The sequence below is a fragment of the Nomascus leucogenys genome, chromosome 18 (assembly GCF_006542625.1).
Source record: "Nomascus leucogenys isolate Asia chromosome 18, Asia_NLE_v1, whole genome shotgun sequence".
In the NCBI taxonomy this organism is placed as follows: Eukaryota; Metazoa; Chordata; class Mammalia; order Primates; family Hylobatidae; genus Nomascus; species Nomascus leucogenys.
Genome location: NC_044398.1, coordinates 102,381,901 through 102,400,351, shown reverse-complemented (window position 1 = coordinate 102,400,351; position 18,451 = coordinate 102,381,901). Strand labels below are relative to the sequence as shown.

The 18,451-nt window shown below is 64.2% G+C and overlaps 1 protein-coding gene across 5 annotated transcripts; it reads left to right on the top strand.

Annotated features, from left to right (window-relative positions):
* Positions 1 to 7: 7 nt before the first annotated feature.
* WDR90 (WD repeat domain 90) lies at positions 8 to 18,290 on the top strand. 5 transcript variants are annotated; one of them, XM_030798617.1, is made up of 41 exons: positions 8 to 118; positions 457 to 548; positions 662 to 838; positions 925 to 1,033; positions 1,196 to 1,366; positions 1,653 to 1,761; positions 1,857 to 1,924; positions 2,303 to 2,406; positions 2,486 to 2,704; positions 3,134 to 3,202; positions 3,999 to 4,109; positions 4,183 to 4,328; positions 4,404 to 4,461; positions 5,718 to 5,836; positions 5,999 to 6,160; positions 6,257 to 6,387; positions 6,457 to 6,573; positions 6,985 to 7,220; positions 7,415 to 7,554; positions 7,793 to 7,923; positions 8,469 to 8,599; positions 8,890 to 9,051; positions 9,232 to 9,360; positions 9,603 to 9,718; positions 9,793 to 9,833; positions 9,952 to 10,083; positions 10,711 to 10,814; positions 11,267 to 11,369; positions 11,640 to 11,761; positions 11,961 to 12,120; positions 12,215 to 12,405; positions 12,509 to 12,677; positions 12,838 to 12,949; positions 13,280 to 13,451; positions 16,138 to 16,260; positions 16,410 to 16,584; positions 16,680 to 16,810; positions 16,915 to 17,058; positions 17,133 to 17,252; positions 17,365 to 17,449; positions 17,970 to 18,290. In XM_030798617.1, exons 1-41 carry the CDS (start codon positions 109 to 111, stop codon positions 18,215 to 18,217), a joined length of 5,349 nt encoding a protein of 1,782 aa, XP_030654477.1. In that variant the 5' UTR covers positions 8 to 108; the 3' UTR covers positions 18,218 to 18,290. The 5 variants fall into 5 exon arrangements, with proteins under 5 accessions (XP_030654477.1, XP_030654479.1, XP_030654475.1 ...); XM_030798619.1 differs by having other exon boundaries at positions 17,888 to 18,290; XM_030798615.1 differs by adding an exon at positions 10,264 to 10,509 and having other exon boundaries at positions 6,257 to 6,573; positions 17,888 to 18,290.
* The last annotated feature ends 161 nt before the right edge of the window (positions 18,291 to 18,451 follow it).

Sequence of the window (18,451 nt, the reverse complement as noted above, 5' to 3'; positions counted from 1 at the left end):
GTGATGGCGGAAGTGGCACCGTTGCCAGGCAGCCGTTGCCAGGCGTCGCGGGGCGTGCTCTGCGCTGGGCGCGCGGAGGCCAAGGCGGGAAGCTCGAGCGGCGGCGCCATGGCCCGAGGTAGCGCGCGGCGGGCGGGGGTCCCGGGGGGTCCCGGGTTCCGGGGCCCGGGGTTGGCGACCGGAGCGCTCAGGGCCCCCGCCTAGGCCCCGAGGCCAGAGTCCCCGCTCGGGCAGGGTCCCGTCTGCCAGGCGCCCACCCTCGGGCTCCCCGAGCTTGGCTTCCCTCGGGCGTCCGGGCTCTTCCCGCCCGCCTCGCTGGCGTTGGCTTCGCCGGGGAAGGCGCGGACAGCCCCGGCCCCACCGGCTCTTGCCTGGTCCCCGCGGCCCGGCCCAGCCCCGCAGTGGCCCCGGCTCGCGTGGTCGAGTCCCCTGACGCCCGGCGCCCGCTCCCCGCAGCGTGGCAGCACCCGTTCCTCAACGTCTTCAGACACTTCCGGGTGGACGAGTGGAAGCGGTCCGCGAAGCAGGGGGACGTGGCCGTGGTGACGGTAGGCGGCGGGGGGCTCGCCCGGAGCCCACACCCCTGCCCTGCCCCCGAGGGTCCCCTCGCCCCCACTGCACTTCTGGGTGCTGTCGGTGATGCGGGTTCCTGCTTCTCCAGGACAAGACCCTGAAGGGCACCGTGTATCGCATTCGGGGCTCAGTCTCCGCCGCCAACTACATCCAGCTCCCTAAGAGCAGCACCCAGTCCCTGGGGCTGACTGGGCGATACCTGTATGTGCTCTTTCGGCCCCTGCCCAGCAAGCACTTCGTCATCCACTTGGATGTGTCCACCAAGGTACGGAGCCCGTGGCTGGGGGCTGCGTGGGAGCCCCGGCACCCCTGCGGCTCCTGTCTTCTCACGGCCCTGGTCCGTCCCCACAGGACAACCAAGTCATCCGTGTGTCTTTCTCCAACCTCTTCAAGGAGTTTAAGTCTACGGCCACGTGGCTCCAGTTTCCCTTCGTCCTGGAGGCCAGGACACCTCAGAGAGGTGACACCGAGATGGGGTGTGGATGGTCCAGGACAGGCAGTGCAGGCCCAGTGAGGCTCCTCTGCGGCCTGGAGGACAACCTGGCGGGGGCACAAGCTCACAGTTCTGGGAGTCGGGGGCTGTCAGAAGGATGGGCGCTGACCCTGAGTGCCCATCCTGCAGATCTGGTGGGTTCGGCGCCCCCTGGAGCCCGCTGGACCTGCCTGCAGCTCGACCTGCAGGACGTTCTCCTGGTCTACCTGAACCGGTGCTATGGCCATCTCAAGAGCGTCAGGCTGTGCGCCAGCCTGCTGGTCAGGAACCTGTACACCAGCGACCTGTGCTTTGAGCCTGGTGAGGGCCACACCTGCACTCCCCACTCCATATCTCACCCATGCTCTCAGCCCTGGAGGGGCCCGAGTCCAGAGTGCTTGGGAAAGTATGGTGCTCAAGCTGTGCTGTCTCTGAGCTCTGGCCAGAACCCCATCCTGGAGGCATCCCTGGGGTCAGAACCCAACCCAGAGGCAGCCCTGGGGTGGGGCGGTGGCTGGGCTGGTGGCGTGGCAGTGCCTTGGCGGGTGCCCCGTGCTCAGGTGGCCAAACAGTCTCCCTTGACCTGGAACAACCCTGCTCCTTGTAGCCATCTCTGGGGCCCAGTGGGCAAAGCTGCCCGTGACTCCTATGCCTCGGGAAATGGCATTCCCTGTGCCCAAGGGAGAGAGCTGGCATGACCGCTACATCCACATCCGGTGAGTGGTTCTGCTTCTTTCGAGGGAGGCCTCGGTGGTGGGAGGGTGGGTGGCCCTTGGGCCCCCAGACACTGACTCTCCCTCTGCCTGCCAAGGTTTCCAAGAGACAGCTTGAAAGTGCCTTCCAAGCTGATTGAGAAGAGCTGCTCCCCTCCTGAGACGGGTGGGTCTGTGGGGTCAGCGGGGACCCAGGTGAAGGCCTGTAGGGTGCGTGGGGCTCGGAAGGAGAGGGGAGGGCTGGGAAAGGGCCCAGTGGTGTGCTGGCTGCAGCTGGTGCAGGGACCTAGGGAAGTTTGTAGGTTGTCCGAGCTCCCAGAACCACGAGGGTGGGAAGTCTGTGTGAGGGGTACCTGGGGGCCCCAAGCTTTCTAGCTGGAAGAGGAGAGTTTCAGGGCCTAGAGTAGGAGTGGGGATGCTGGCTGTGGGTCCTGCAGAGCTGGTGAGGCTGGGCCACTTGCTGCTGCCCCTCCCCAGGCATCACCCTCACCAGGCATCTGCACAGCCAGTCCCTGGGTCACTGGGGTTCTTTGCTCTATTGTAGTCCTCCTGGGGCCGGGGCCGCAGCATTTCCCTTGCCCGGTGGCCTCCAGCAAACCTGTGCGGTTCAGTGTGTCTCCAGTGGTCCAGATGCCCAGCCCCACAGCCGTGAGTACCCCCTTCGCCCTATGAGATTGGGTTGGGGCGTGATGGCCCAGGGCACTGATGGGCACTTGTCCCCCAACAGTCCGGCCGGGCCCCCTTGGCACCCAGGCCCTTCCTGGAGGTCAGCTTGTCCCAAGAGCGCTCAGATGCCTCCAACGCGGATGGCCCCAGTTTCCATAGCCTTGAGCCCTGGGCCCAGGTGGAGGCCTCTGACGTCCACACGGCTGCTGCTGACACCCACGTGTTGACTCATGAGTCAGCTGAGGTGCCTGTGGCCCTTGAGGACACCGGCTCCTGCGAGGTGAGTGCCCTTGCCACAGCAGGCGGGGCCCGGTGAGATGTGGGCTGGGGCAGCTGGTAGCCTGCCACGAGATGCATTCAGAACGGATATGCCTCCAACAGTCTCCTCTTGTTCAGCCTCCTGGCAAGGAGCAGAGCTGGCGGGGGGGGCGGCTTTGGGGAAGAATCTCTGTCCACGAAGAGTAAGGAAGGGCTTCTGCTCACCCCCAATGCCCCAGCCCCAAGTGGTCTGTGGGGGACCCTCGAAGGTCTGGCAATGCAGCCGGAGTCCCAGCTTCCACCCTACCACAGCCAGTAGGAGCCACCCAGGACCAGGGCAGTCTTCTTGAGAGGCAGGACCCAGCTAAGGGTTGGCGGGGCTCGGGGTTGGTCGGGCATTCTGGGGGCCTGGCTGAGCCTCCCAGGACCTCGATGTGAATGGCTGTTTCAGGGCTTCCTCCCAGACCCGGTCCTGAGGCTCAAGGGCGTCATCGGCTTCGGGGGCCACAGCACCAGACAGGTGAGGCTCCTGTGGCTGTGTCCAGAGCAGCTCTCGTTGGCCTGCTCGAGTGCTGAGTACCGAACGGGGAGAGAGGAGAGACCTAAGTCCCGTGGTGGCTGTGTGGGCTCTTGAGCCCCCTTGGCACAGCGGTCCCATCCCCCTGCAGACTGCTGCTTCCCGTGTGCTCGGGCGCCTGCCCCGCCCACAGCTGCTGTCACCTCCTGGTGTCCCGGGGCTCTCAGGGTCACGGGCATCTCTTACTCGCTGGCTAAGTGCTCCCCGGAAGACCCAGAGCTCTCACATCTTTAGAGCTCGGATGATGCAGACCCGCAGCGTGGGGCCCGGCTGTGGGCGCAACACGTAGGTCCCTGATGGGTGACGTGGGCCTTCCAGGAGAGGAGCCCCATGGCAGAGGAGGTGGCCTTCCCCTCGGCCCCAGTGGCCTTGGGCCCTTGTCAGACCCTGCTGGGTGCCTGCTCTGAGTGTTTGGGGGCCCTTTGGCCTTTTGTTACCCCCGCCCTGGAGTTTCTTGTGCTGGAGGCGGGGCTTAGAGGACAGGCGTCTGTGCGTGTGTGTACGCGTGTCTGCTTGAGCGTTCCAGCTGTTCTTTTGACATATGCAGCCTGTGGCTCGTGTAGGTAGTGTGTGCGGGGTGTGTGTTCTCTCTTGCCCCTGGGTGGCTGTGTGCCCAGGTGTGTGTGCCACACCTGCCCCCCCTCTCCCTGGGCTAGAGTGGGAGATGAGGCTGACCTCCCGGCAGCCAGGAGGAGCCTGGCGTAGCACCGGTCCTCAGCCCCCCGCTCCCTTGTGCCAGGCCCTGTGGACCCCGGACGGGGCGGCTGTCGTGTACCCCTGCCATGCGGTCATCGTCGTCCTGCTCGTGGACACGGGGGAGCAGCGCTTCTTCCTTGGCCACACAGACAAGGTGGGTGCTGCCCGGGCCCGGGGCGGCTCACGCCTGCAGCCCCCGCACCCTCCCTCACCCTTCTGCCTCCTAGGTCTCCGCCCTGGCACTGGATGGCAGCAGCTCACTATTGGCCTCGGCCCAGGCAAGGGCCCCCAGTGTGATGCGGCTCTGGGACTTCCAGACCGGGCGGTGCCTGTGCCTGTTCCAGAGCCCAATGCACGTTGTCTGCTCCCTCAGGTGGGCACAGGTCTGCCCCATGCAGGGGGTGGGGGTCAGCCCAGGCGACACTGACCACCTCCTCCCTGTTCACAGCTTCTCTGACAGCGGGGCCCTTCTCTGCGGGGTTGGCAAGGACCACCACGGGAGGACGGTAACAGGGCCCTGGCTGGGGGTTGGGGTGGGGCCGTCCTGATGCACGCAGACAGCTGGAAGGGTCTTGGTTTTCTGAAACTCCACCTTCATGGGACCCTGCTCTGTGTCCTCCCTGTGGTGGGGCTCTGTGTACTCCGGTGTTCGTGCCGCCCCCATGCCTTGCACAAAAGTCACCACCAGCAGCTCACATTTCACGTCTTGGCTTTTCGGCCATCGGAGTCAGCTTAAGCAGCGTTTACACACCTCGCCGTGTTCTCTCTGCTGGTGATGCGGTTGTGAGATTTTCACGTGGCAGAGCCCCTGCAGCTGACCCACGCTTGGGCATCAATGGCACCTCCACACAGCCAAAGCGCCCGGCGTCTCGGTGGGGGCACCTTTTTTAAACATTTCTTTTTTTTGAGGAGGGTACTTGTTCTGTCACCTAGGCTGGAATGCAGTGGTGCAATCATAACTCACTGCAGCCTCGACCCCCTCCCTGACCTCCCCACCAGCTGGACTCAAGTCATCCTCCTGCCTCAGCTTCCCAGATCGCTGGGCCACAGGCGTGTGCCACCGCACCTGGCTAACTTTCTTTTTTTTTTTTTTGAGACGGCATCTCGCTCTGTCGCCCAGGATGGAGTGCGGTGGCGCGATCTTGGCTCACTGCAAGCTCCGCCTCCCGGGTTCACACCATTCTCCTGCCTCAGCCTCCCCAGTAGCTCGGACTACAGGCGTCTGCCAACACGCCTGGCTAATTTTTTTTTTTTGTATTTTTATTAGAGACAGGGTTTCACCGTGTTAGTCAGGATGGTGTCACGTTTTATTTTTTTAACTTTTTGTAGAGAGATGGTGTCATGTTTTATTTTTTTAACTTTTTGTAGAGATAGGGTTTCATTATATTGCCCAGGCTGGTCTCAAACTCCAGGGCTCAAGCAGTCCTCCCACATCAGCCTCCCAAAGTGCTGGGATCACAGGTGTGAGCCACTGTGCCCGGCCACGGGCTGCTTTTTATCCACCTTCTGGCTTGTGGGTGGGTTTGTACTTCTCTGCGAATGGGCTGCAGCGCTCAGCATCGCGGGTCTCTGTAGAAGTCTCAAAGCTTCAGGATGAGAAGATGGAAGGGCTGGTTTCCTTCCACCCTCTGCGGCCGCACGCTCAGAGGCTGGTCTGCGTGTGAGAGAAAAGCCACCTCCGTGTGGGGCTCAGCTGGGCCTTGCAGAATCAAGGCGGCACTGACTGGCCCTGCCATGCGGGTTCATCCTGGGCTTGTTGCAGATGGTGGTGGCCTGGGGCACCGGCCAGGTGGGCCTCGGTGGCGAGGTGGTCGTTCTGGCAAAGGCGCACACTGACTTTGACGTCCAGGCCTTCCGGGTCACCTTTTTTGATGAAACCAGGTGATGATGCCGCCGCCCATCCACGATGTTGGGAGAGGGTCTGGGCCCGGAGTGGGGGCTGAGGCCCGAGCACCTCCCCCTGGCTTGGTTGTGCGTTGCTGCGTCTCCTGGCGGGTCAGGGCACTGCGGGCTGCAGCGGTGCTCAGTCCCCATGCCTTGCAGGATGGCGTCGTGTGGGCAGGGCAGTGTGCGGCTCTGGCGGCTGCGTGGCGGGGCGCTGCGTTCCTGCCCCGTGGACTTAGGGGAGCACCACGCGCTGCAGTTCACCGACCTCGCCTTCAAGCAGGCCCCGGACGGCTGCCCGGCGCCCTCGGCTGCCATGCTGTGAGCCCCTGCCCTTCCCCACGGTCTGCCCCAGCGTGGGGGCCCTGGTGCCTGGTACCCTGAGGGCCTCACCTTCCCTGCCGCCTCCTCGGGCAGCTTCGTGTGCAGCCGCAGTGGCCACATCTTGGAGATTGACTGTCAGCGCATGGTCGTGCGGCATGCCCGCCGCCTGCTCCCCACACAGACTCCGGTCGGCCCCCACCCGCAGAAGCAGACCTTCAGCTTAGGTAAGAGGGCGCCAGCCATGTGGCAAGGGTGGCAGGGACACCGAGGCACTGACGCCTCCCCGCCCCCAGGCCCCGGCATTGCCATCAGCAGCCTCAGCGTCTCCCCGGCTGTGTGTGCTGTGGGCTCTGAGGACGGCTTCCTGCGGCTCTGGCCCCTGGACTTCTCCTCGGTGCTCCTGGAGGCAGGTGATGCTGTGGGCACGCTCTCCCAACTCCGGGGGAGCCTCGCCTGGATGCTGGGGCAGGGAAGGCCAAGTCGCCGGGGCTCTGCTGTCAGCCGCCCTGGCTCCTGGCTGCAGAGGGAGCCACGGGGCCAAGCGGTGTATCCTGAGCCCTAGGGTGGCTGATGCCAGGGCGGCCCATGGCAGCCTCACGGAAGGGCCCGGTGGGACGTGGGTAGTGTGCGAAGCCCCTCAGCCTGGGTGCCACCTAGCCTAGGAGTAGTGGCCTCGAGGGAGCTGCATCTTGCAGCCATGTGGAGCCTGGGACTTTGAGCAGCAGGGAGTGCATTTGCTGGGGTCTCGGGGACCCGAAGCCTGAGCATGCGGCTCACCCCGGGGTGGCCCTGGGAGGCCCCTGACCCCGCCCCACCCACAGAGCACGAGGGTCCCGTCAGCTCAGTCCGTGTCAGCCCCGATGGCCTCCGTGTGCTGTCTGCCACCTCCTCGGGCCACCTGGGCTTCCTGGACACGCTGTCCCGCGTGTACCACATGCTGGCTCGCTCCCACACCGCCCCGGTGCTGGCCCTCGCCATGGAGCAGAGGCGGGGACAGCTGGCCACCGTGTCCCAGGACCGCACCGTCCGCATCTGGGACCTGGCCACCCTGCAGCAGGTGGGGTTTGGCAGGGGCAGCACGGCAGGGAGGGCCAGGAGGTCCTGAAGCTGGGGTTTGTCAGTGGGGGTGAGGGGGGCCTATAGGGACCTGGTCTTTCCAGCCTGTGTCGGCCTCGTGAGTTTGGGCCACCTGGAGAGCCCCTGGGCCCTTGCGATCCCTGCCCTCCCCTCAGCACGGCCCCTGTCCCACAGCTATACGACTTCACATCATCAGAGGATGCCCCGTGCACTGTCACCTTCCACCCTACAAGGCCAACCTTTTTCTGTGGCTTTAGCAGTGGGGCCGTGCGCTCCTTCAGCCTGGAGGCTGCTGAGGTCCTGGTGGAACACACGTAAGTGCCCAGCTGGCCACCAGCCCCACGGAGGCCCCATGGTGGAAGCTGGGGTGGCCAGGCGGGGGTCATGTGCAGGATGGCCAGCGCTGGCTGGAGCCCCACCCTTTGCTGCCCCACGGGAACTTCCGTGGCCAGGCTGGTTGGCTGGAGGTCGAGGGACCCTATGGTTCTTGGGACTTCACGCCCTACCTGGGCTTCGGGGCTAGGGCCAGCGGGACCCCTGTGTGTGCTGCAGGTGCCACCGAGGAGCCGTCACCGGCCTGACCGCCACCCCTGACGGCCGCCTGCTCTTCAGCTCCTGCTCCCAGGGCTCCCTGGCCCAGTACAGCTGTGTGGACCCCCAGTGGCATGTCCTCCGAGTGGCAGGTTGGGCCCCCCGCAGCCACTCCGGGGTACTCCTCAGGGCGGGGGAGGCCTGGGTCTGGTGCAGGCCAACACCTGGACACACATGCCGGTTTCCTGGTCCACTGGCTGGGTCCTGTGGGGGGGCGTGGCCACCTCAGTAACCTCGTCAAGGCCCTGAGGAGATTGTGGTGCAGCGTTCGCCGGTCCCCAAGGCCAGAGGTCGTCTCGGGTCTGTGCCCAGGAGGAGGCAGGCAGCCCCAGCTCCAGGTCAGCAGCTGGAGTCAGACCCAGGCATGGGCACCTGCCCTGTTCTGCGGCCACCATAACTTGGGCCCCCCTGAGTGGTCACTTGTGACTACTGCTGGCCCACAGGGACTCCCAGCTCCCCTGGCAGTGCCTGGCGCCCACTGGCACCTTGGCGTTCCTCTGCTGGTGTGATGCGTCTGTGCTCCTGGGCTGGTGTTTCCCGAAAGTGGGGGCGGGGGCGGCGGCCTCCTCAGGCCCTGGCCACGTGCACCCCGGCACTCCATCCCTGCCCAGCTGACCCCCGCCCCGTGTGGCCCCAGCGGACATGGTATGCCCGGATGCCCCCGCGAGCCCCTGCGCTCTGGCAGTCAGCAGGGATGGCCGCCTGCTGGCCTTCGTGGGACCCTCCAGGTGCACAGTGACAATCATGGGCTCGGCCTCCCTTGACGAGGTGAGTCTGCAGCCCTCCTGGGTCCAGGGAGACTGGGCCATGAGAGGCTGGCTGCAGGGGCAGGAGGGAGGTCACGGCCACTCGGGAGCAGGACCCAGGCCCTGTCCCGCCTCCTGTCGCAGAGTACACATCAGCCATGTGGGGCTCAGGTGCGGCCAGGTTCCTGTACAGGGCAGGTGCTGCCTGGGTGCCGAGTGAGTGTCCCTGGGACCTCCCTCCCGAGCCTGACCCTGGGTGGCACCGGCTCTGCCCAGGGGCCCTGAGTGTCGGCCACTTACCACTACCCCCAGCTGCTGCGTGTTGACATCGGCACTCTGGACCTGGCCAGCGGCCGCCTGGAGTCAGCCATGGCTGTGTGCTTTGGCCCTGCAGCTCTGGGCCACCTGCTGGTGTCCACCTCGTCCAACAGAGTCGTGGTGCTGGATGCTGCGTCGGGCCGCGTCATCCGGGAGGTGAGCCTCAGGGCTGCGGCCTGCCGACCTGGCCCTCCCTGTGCTGTCCAGGCCCGGCCTCTGTGCCTGTAGCCCCTCCAGCTGGGTGGGGGGCCATCGCCACACCCACAACGAAGGGAGGCCCCAGGCTGCTGGCCACTCTCCTGAGACACGGCATTTCCCACGAGCACTGTGTTCCAGCTGGCCGGTGTCCACCCTGAGCCCTGCCCCTCCTTGACGCTCAGTGAAGACGCCCGCTTCCTGCTGATCGCCGCCGGTCGGACTGTCAAGGTGTGGGACTACGCGACACAGGCCAGCCCAGGCCCCCAGGTGTGTGCATGGGGAGGCAGGTGGCTTTGGCGGTCAGGAGCCTCCTCAGGTGGCCCGGGAGACCCCTGCAGGTGTGGATGGGGGCAGGGACAGCAGAAGGTGAGGGGTGAGAGTGACCCCCCAAGGACCCTCTGTGCCTCTGGGAGCTCACACTTGGTGGGGCTCACCGCCCCTGGGGACTGGGCACACAGCAGCATCCATGCCCCGCCTCGGGGTCCTGCATGTGACACCGCTACTCCTAGGTGTACATCGGCCACTCGGAACCCGTGCAGGCTGTGGCCTTCTCTCCTGACCAGCGGCAGGTCCTCAGCGCAGGGGACACCGTCTTCCTCTGGGATATCCTGGCCACTACTGAGAGGCAAGTGCCTACTCTCAGCTCTGTCTGCCTAGGCCCCCCAGGCCCTCCTGAAACCCTCTCTCCTCCCTCTCCAGCGATCAAAGCTTCCCCGGGGCACCCCCAGCCTGCGAGGCAGGTGAGTGGCTGTGCTCAGCTGGGGGGCAGGCGCTGCGCTGACTCTGGGGCCAGTCCTGTGTCTGCCCAGTGGCCCTTCCTCTTCCTCCCCAAACATCACAGGGCTCCTTCTTCCCCAGGCCCGGGCACAGGACTGCTGGAGGATGCAGCGTCCAGGGCCAGCGAGCTCCCCCGGCAGCAGGTCCCCAAGCCATCTCGGGCATCTCCACCACGGCTAGGCGTCTGTGCCAGGCCTCTGGAAGGTGGCGATGGTGAGCAGCAGGGGTCCTAGAGGAGTGGGGGGATTCGGGGGTCTGAAAGGGCACAGGCCCAATGGCAGCAGGTACGCACGCACATCCAGCTCTGGGGTGCAGGTGCCATCACTGCTCATCAGGTGGAACACAGTGGGGTCAGGGGGTGTGGGCAGCTTTTCCTCTCCTCCTTGGCCCCAGGCACCTTTTCCACGTTGGATGAGGAAGGACCCTGTGAGGAGAGCTGTGACCCCGAGGGGCTTGGGCAGGCCTCAGGCCCACCTGTGCCCACGGAGGAGGAGGCCGGCAGGGCTGGAGACGGGGCCTGGGCTGCGGCAGTGGGCTCCTGGGGGCTTGCCCTGCCTCCCGGTCCCCCCGGCCAACCCCGTGAGCAGTGGAGGGCAGGGCAGGGACGCTGGTTCCGGTGCAGGGGCTTGAGGGCAGTCGGTGAGTTCCCCGTGTGACGAGGCAAGGTCACCTGCAGTGGGACACAGCTTGCCTGTGTCTGTGGCTCCAGCCTCTGCCTCGCTGTGCAGTTCTCACTGTGTGGTAGACCAGGGGCTTGTGGGGAGACTCTGCGTGTAGTGTGGGGTCTCTGAAGAGCTGCAGGGCAGTGTGATGCCACAAGCTCTGCCTCCTTCCTGCCAGGCGCCAGGGACACCAGGAATTCGGGGGCCCCACGCACCACCTACCTGGCTTCCTACAAGTCCTTCACGCCTGCCAGGGTCAGCTGCAGCCCCCACTCTGCCAAGGTGGGGAGTGGTTTCTGGGAGCCCTCTTTCTCCCCAGCAAGCACAGAGGCCCCCCGCAGGGCTCCCCAGCACCTCCTCAGGGTTGTTTTTGGTCTCCAAAGGTTGGCTCTGGCCCTTGGGCGCCTGTCTCCTGGAGGCACCTTCATCCCACACCCCCACCCCTGCCCTCTGCTGGCTTCCAGACGGGACCCTGTGGTGGCCTCCTGCTGACCTGCCTTCCTCTCTCACCCAGCAGCTGCCCTTGATGAGAGCCCCACGGGCCTGTGCCCCTCTTGGCCCTGGCACACAGAGTGCCCACAGCTCCCACACCTCCCACCCTAGCTTCCCCGTCTGCCCCTGGGTGTCCTCTGCAGCTGGCCTGGGTGTGCCCCAAAACAGCCTCCCATGTGCAGGCTTTGGGGCCCAGGTGGTCATGCTGGGCCCCAGCAGCATCCGGGTCTCCTTCCTGGCAGGGCACTTTCCTGCCTCCCGCCAGCGGTGGATGGCTGCGTCTGAAGGCTGTCGTTGGCTACGGCGGGAATGGGCGGGCCAACATGGTCTGGAGGCCGGACACAGGTGGGGGCTGAGAGCCTACCCCCACCCCCAGCCAAGATTCGGCCGCGCATGGTCCAGCTCTCTCCACCCCAAGCCCAGGCCCTTGCGGCAAACGAGCGCCAGGCATCAGTGTGGGGCTCTGTTCTCCCGGTAGCGCCTCCTGGCGCTCCAGCCGAGGTCCTGTGAAGCACTTTGGCTGCTGGACGATGGGGAGGGCGCACCTGGGACGATGCTAACCCCTCGGCCCTGCCCTCCCTGCGCGGCCTCAGGCCCCGCCCTCTCTGCACACAGGCTTCTTTGCCTACACGTGCGGTCGCCTGGTGGTGGTAGAGGACCTGCACTCTGGCGCTCAGCAGCACTGGCCCGGCCACCCTGCGGAGATCTCCACGCTGGCCCTCAGCCACAGTGCCCAGGTGCCCGCCTGCTTCGCCCTCCCCCTCACCCAGGGCCACTGTGCCCGGCAGAACCCAGCTCCCGGACCAGTGCGGGCTCTCACCACCAAAGACGGAGCAGATGGCCACCCCAGCCTCCACTCCAGCCAGAGCTGGCAGAGCTGAGGTGGGGCCAGCCGGCCATGGCCTCCCCACTCACGCCTGCCCTCTTGTCTGCCAGGTCCTGGCCTCTGCCTCGGGCCACAGCAGCACGACCGCCCATTGTCAGATCCGTGTCTGGGACGTGTCTGGTGGCCTCTGCCAGCATCTCATTTCCCACCATAGCACCACCGTGCTGGCCCTGGCTTTCTCACCAGATGACAGGCTTCTTGTCACATTGGGTCAGTGGGAGGGAGGGCAGAGGCCAGGGGCTTCCCTAGACCCCGGGGGGGCTGCACCTGTGCACCTGATGTGGCTGCTGCGTGTCCTTCCCAGGGGACCACGACGGCCGCACCCTTGCCCTGTGGGGCACGGCCACCTATGACCTCGTGTCCTACGCCCGCCTCCCGGAGCCAGTGCATGGCGTGGCCTTCAACCCCTGGGATGCTGGCGAGCTCACCTGTGTGGGCCAGGGCACTGTCACCTTCCGGCTCCTGCAGCAGCGCGGGGCAGACATCAGCCTTCAGGTGCCACCTGCTCGGTGTTTGGGCCCAGGGGTCGTTTTGTGGGGTGGAATCTGCCTGGGCCCCAGGACACTGCTGACCCATGGCCACTCTCGTACTCTGCCAGGTGCATCGAGAGCCGGTCCCAGAGGCAGTGGGGGCTGGAGAGCTGACCTCGCTCTGCTACGGGGCACCCCCCCTGCTCTACTGTGGCACCAGCTCTGGCCAGGTCTGTGTCTGGGACACGCGTGCCGGCCGCTGCTTCCTGTCCTGGGAGGCGGACGATGGTGGCATTGGTGAGTGCCCCACAGAAGCCCTGTGGCCCTCAGGACCCCTACCTGGGATCCTCAGAGCTGGGGCAGAGGCCTCATCTCCAGCCCTGGCATCCAGGCAGCCTTGTGACCCAGGGCCTCTGGGAAGGCAGCCATGGCCCCTTATGGCTCCTCCTGCCCCTAGGGCTGTTGCTGTTCTCAGGCTCTCGGCTGGTCAGCGGCAGCAGCACAGGGCGGCTGCGCCTGTGGGCTGTGGGGGCTGTGTCGGAGCTGAGGTGCAAGGGTTCAGGCGCCAGGTGAGCCGTTCACCCCTACGTATTTGGGCTGCAGGTGGGTGTTGGTGTCCCTGACTGGGGCTTACAGCCAGTGCCCCCCACCCAAAGGCTGCCCTGCAGACCGGCCGCCTGCCAACCCCTCCGAGGGACAGGCTTGGGTGTGGCCTGGGCCTCACTGGCTGCTGTCAAGTACAGGCCCAGAAGCCCCAGCTCCGTGGGCTTTCTCTTCTTCCACCGGGAGGGCACAGCCAGGTCCCGAGACGCAATGCTGAGGGCCCTGCCCCGGCTGGGGACCCAGCTGGCTCTTGTTGGCCTTGAGACCCACTGTTTTCTCATCCCCTGCACCCTCAGGTCCAGTTCTGTGTTCATGGAACACGAGCTGCTGCTGGACGGGGCTGTGGTGAGCGCCAGCTTCGATGACAGCGTGGACATGGGTATCGTGGGCACCACGGCGGGCACGCTCTGGTTTGTCAGCTGGGCCGAGGGCACCAGCACGCGTCTCATCAGTGGCCACAGAAGCAAGGTGAGGGACTTTCAGCCTGGACGGAGACGGGGCAGCCAAACCTGGTGCCCTCCCTGCCTGCCAGCTCCATCTCCGCCAGCCCGGATTGTTCCAAGTCCTGCTATCACTGGCTCGCAGCGGCCGCCTTGGGGTTCCCAGCAGGGAGGTCTTGGGTGTGCACGTCCCTCAAAGCCGTCCCTGTTGTGTCTGCACCAGGGAGCCGCCTGGCCGGCCTTGCAGGTCTTCTCAAACCATCCTTTCCCTGCTATTGCTTTGTGTTTGTTTTGTTGTTGTTGTTGTTTTATGTAATTGTCAAAGAAACCACATCAGTCCGGGCGCGGTGGCTCATGCCTGTAATCCCAGCACTCTGGGAGGCCGAGGCAGGTGGATCACCTGAGGTCGGGAGTTCGAGACGAGTCGGGTCAACATGGCGAAACCCCATCCCTACTAAAAATACAAAAATTAGCCGGGCCTCCTGATGTATACTTGTATGTAATCCCAGCTAGTCTGGAGGCTGAGGCAAGAGAATCGCTTGAACCCAGGAAGAGGTTGCAGTGAACCAAGATTGCACCACTACACTCCAGCCTGGGCGACAGAGTGAGACTCTATCTCAAAGGAAAAAAAAAAGATGAAAAACCCCACATCGTCTGTCCCCGCACCTCCCATAGACTGGCTTTGCTGACTCAGTCTCATGGGATTGTTCCCTGAGGCTCAAGAGCTCAGGAGGCCCAGGCAGCTACTGGGTCAAGTTCTGCTCTCTCTGGGTCAGGTCCGGTCAGGTTCTGGTCAGTGTTGGGTCCAGTCCTGTAAGGCCCAGCTCTGGCCTGCAGCCTCCTGGTGCCGGATCTGCGTCCCCAAGAAGCACACAGCACTCATCTCTCTGGGACCTCCTGGTCTGGAAGCTCCGTGGCCTCATGCGGTTGGGGCAGCCACTGTGTCGACCCCTCACCCGCCAGCTGCAGCCTCAGGAGAGGTGGCCTCCTGGGCGGAATTGGGGCAGCAGGACAGGTGCCGGTCCTTCCCCTGCTGGACCAGGTTTCTGGCGTGGCGTTGGTCCAGCAGCTGTGGCCATGGGCTTCCTCTTGTGGGTCTAAGAGCTCTGCGTGTAGTCAGCTGGGCCCTACGGGATTGATTGTTCTTTGATGCCGAGTCCCATCTTCCAGTTGCCCCTCGCTTCTTTCCTTAGAAACCTGTCTTTAGTATTTGGAGATGATGATAGCCAGCAGAGAAAGTTGAGTTTGAGACAGGTGAGGGTTATAGACCTTTCTGGAGGCAGGTCTGTTGAGGTGTAGTTGTCATAGCATGAGCTCTGTGCACTTCAGTGTGTGGGTTTCGGCATATTCAGCAGCTGTGGAGCCAGAGGAAACCCCGTGTGTGCCTGTTCCTTGGTCACCCCCGTTTCCCGCCTCCCCAGCCCCTGGCAGCCACTGAGTGACTTTCTGTGTCTGCGTTTTCCCGTTCGGGATGTTCTGTAGAAACTGGCTCGCCCAGCTTCTCTCCCCGAGCATGGTTTCCAGGGTCATCCCGGCCGCTGTGTGTGCCAAGCCAGTCATCCCTCTTGATGGCCAAATACTGTTCCATTGTATGGATAGATCATGTGTGTGTCCATCCACCAGGGCCGGGAAATTCGGGTCCTGAGTCCGTGACCTGAGCCCGTGGTCGCTGGTGGCCTTCCTGTGATGTGGAAGTGCAAGGAATTCTGGGCCCCGCCTGTGCGGTTCTGTCTGTGTGGTTCTGCCCGGGCCTGGACTTCGCCGTTTCCTTGTAGGACCCAGGGCCCCTCCCGGGGAGACAGACTGAGACGTCCTGGTCTGAGTCCCTGCAGTCCCTCATTGCTCAGCTGAACTGAATTTTTTTTTTGAGATGGAGTTTTTTGTCGCCCAGGCTGGATTGCAGTGGCGTGATCTCGGCTCACTGCAAGCTCCGCCTCCCGGGTTCACGCCATTCTCCTGCCTCAGCCTCCCGAGTAGCTGGGACTACAGGTGCCTGCCGCCACGCCCGGCTAATTTTTTGTATTTTTAGTAGAGTTGGGGTTTCACCGTGTTAGCCAGGATGGTCTCGATCTCCTGACCCCGTAATCCACCTGCCTTGGCCCCTCAAAGTGCTGGGATTACAGGCGTGAGCCACCGCGCCTGGCCGAACTGATTTTTTTTAATGAAGTGCATCGTGTTCCCACTTGCACTTAAAGTTCACATTTGGTGCCAGGCTGTACCGCTACCTCTCACTGGTGAGTGGCACCTGTGTCTCTTTTCTGCCAGTCCAGCAGTCTCAGCTGTCAGTGGCACCTGCATAATGATACGTCTGCATTTCCCCCCAATCGGCATGCAGCGGTTTGGGAGGAGGAATGTGACTGCATGGTGTGCTCGCTGCAACCAGCAGCGTCTGTGCTGTCAGCCTCAGTCTGCAGCCTGCTAGGGACACACAGCCACACTCCTGTCTTTGAGGTGCTGTCATAACAGCTTTCTCCTCGGTATCCCGCCGGGTTTGGCTGGCTAGTGGGCTTGCTTTGGTTTGGACTCACCCAGACCTAGTGCAAGGACACACGGGAGGCTGGCACTGCTCCTTTTCACAATGTGGAGTTGGCCGGGGCCAGAGGCATATGCTCTGGTTTGGACAGCCTGGCCCTGGGGGCTGGAATAGGAAATGCCTGCGTCCCTTTCCCCTGCCCAGGGGCCAACACCCCCAGCCTAGCTACGGCTTCCCCCAGGTGAACGAGGTGGTTTTCAGCCCCGGGGAGTCCCACGGCGCCACATGCAGTGAGGATGGGAGTGTGCGAGTGTGGGCCTTGGCCAGCATGGAGCTTGTGATCCAGTTCCAGGTGCTGAATCAGGTGTGTGGGGAGCGCCCAGGCCAGGGGCAGGGTGGGGGCCTGCTCGGCGGGGGGGCCTGGCGTGGGCAGGGCCGCCTCCTCCCTCTGGCCTGGGTGTGTGTCCCCAGGGCCCCTGTGAGTGCTGAAGTTTCCCCACTGTGGGTCCCCAGAGCTGCCTCTGCCTTGCATGGAGCCCCCCGTGCTGTGGCCGCCCTGAGCAGCAGCGGCTAGCGGCAGGCTATGGTGACGGCTCCCTGCGCATCTTCAGCGTCTCCCGCACGGCCATGGAACTCAAGATGCACCCCCACCCGGTGGCGCTGACCACTGTTGCCTTCTCCAGTGATGGTGAGGAGTTGGGTGTGTGGGGGATGGTGCCGTCCTGACCTGGCCCAGGTCCAGTCTCCGGGCTGGGGACTCACAGGGTGGTGGCATGGTCCCAGGTCAGACTGTCCTCTCTGGAGACAAGGATGGGCTCGTGGCTGTGAGCCACCCCCGCACAGGGACGACCTTCCGTGTGCTGAGTGACCACCAGGGCGCCCCAATCTCTACCATCTGTGTCACATGCAGAGAGGTAAAGCAGCCCCAAGAGCTGCGGAGCGGGGGCCGGGGTGCTGGTGGGGGCAGGCACCATCTTGGCAGAAGGCACCTATCGGCCCTCACCCACTCCTTTCCCAGTGTGAAGATTTAGGGGTGGAGGGCACAGACCTATGGCTGGCTGCCAGTGGGGACCAGCGGGTCAGCGTCTGGGCCTCTGACTGGCTGCGGAACCGCTGTGAGCTCGTGGACTGGTTGAGTTTCCCAATGCCTGCCACCACGGAGGTAAACCATGCTCGTGGCACTGTGGGTGGGGCTGGTGCCCGTCCAGCCCGCCACAGCATGCTGCGCCTCTGCAGACTCAGGGCCACCTGCCACCCTCCCTCGCTGCCTTCTGCCCTTGGGATGGGGCGCTACTGATGTACGTGGGCCCTGGTGTTTACAAGGAGGTGATCATCTACAACTTCTGCCAGAAGCAGGTACATGCAGCTGCCCGTGTGTTACCGGGAGCCCCAGGGATCCAGGGTGGTGGGTGGGGCCTGGCTGAGCCCTGAGCCCACAGGCCTGGAGCCTCACTCTGGCTGCCCACAGGTGGTGGAGAAGATACCACTGCCCTTTTTTGCCATGTCCCTGAGCCTGTCCCCGGGGACCCACCTCCTGGCTGTTGGCTTTGCTGGTGAGTGCTGGTGGATGCAGTTTGAACCTGTCTTAGGTGGGGGCCAAGTGGGCTGACTGGTGCCCTGCTCCAAGACAGGTGCCTCACCTGTGCCCGGGCTCCTCGTCTCTGGGGTGGGGTGAGGACACCTGCCCTAGAGAGGGTCCTGGGGTCAGGAGATGATGAGGCAGGTGAGGAACCAGGCACAGCGCCCAGCACAGGGCCTGAATGCAGGGGTGGCAGCGACTTCTAAGGAGGGACCTGGCCCAGCTGCAGGCCGACAGCCTGGCAGTGATGGACCCCCTAGTCCCCGTGGCACATGGAGGGAGCCAGGAGCCCTTTTAGCACCAGCTCCCCCGACCAGCATCATGCCCAGTGGGGACAGTCTGGGTGGGTTGGGGGAGCCCTCTGAGTGCTGCCTGGCCCTGGCCCTGGCTCACCTGCGCTGTCTACCCACAGAGTGCATGCTGAGGCTGGTAGACTGTGCCACGGGGACTGCTCAAGACTTTGCCAGCCACGACAATGCAGTGCATCTGTGCAGGTTTACACCGTCCGCCAGGCTGCTCTTCACAGCCGCCCGCAACGAGATCCTGGTGTGGGAGGTTCTCGGCCGCTGAGATGCAGCAGGGACTGTGGTGCTGGGCATCACGGCTGGTCACGCCAGGCACCTGGACACAGGCTTGGCAGAGAAGCCAGGTTGTCAATGGGCCTCATGCTGGGACAGGCCAGGATTCATGTAAATCTCCTGGAGCAAGCTGTTGTAAATTTGGCGACCTGAAAATACTTTAATACCTGTTGCCCTTTTGCCTAAGAAATTTTTAATGTTTCTATCTTGTAATAAACATGGGCATTTATTGCATTATTGCTGCATTGTTGCACTGGCTGTCTCTGGTCACTCCTGGCCTGAGCTCAGCCTCTGCCCGTCCCTTAATCGGCTGTTTGTCAAGGCCCCTGCGGTGCCGTGAAGCAATGGCCGGTCGGCCTGCCAGGGTTGGCCAGGGCGCCAGGAGCCTGGGCTGCCCG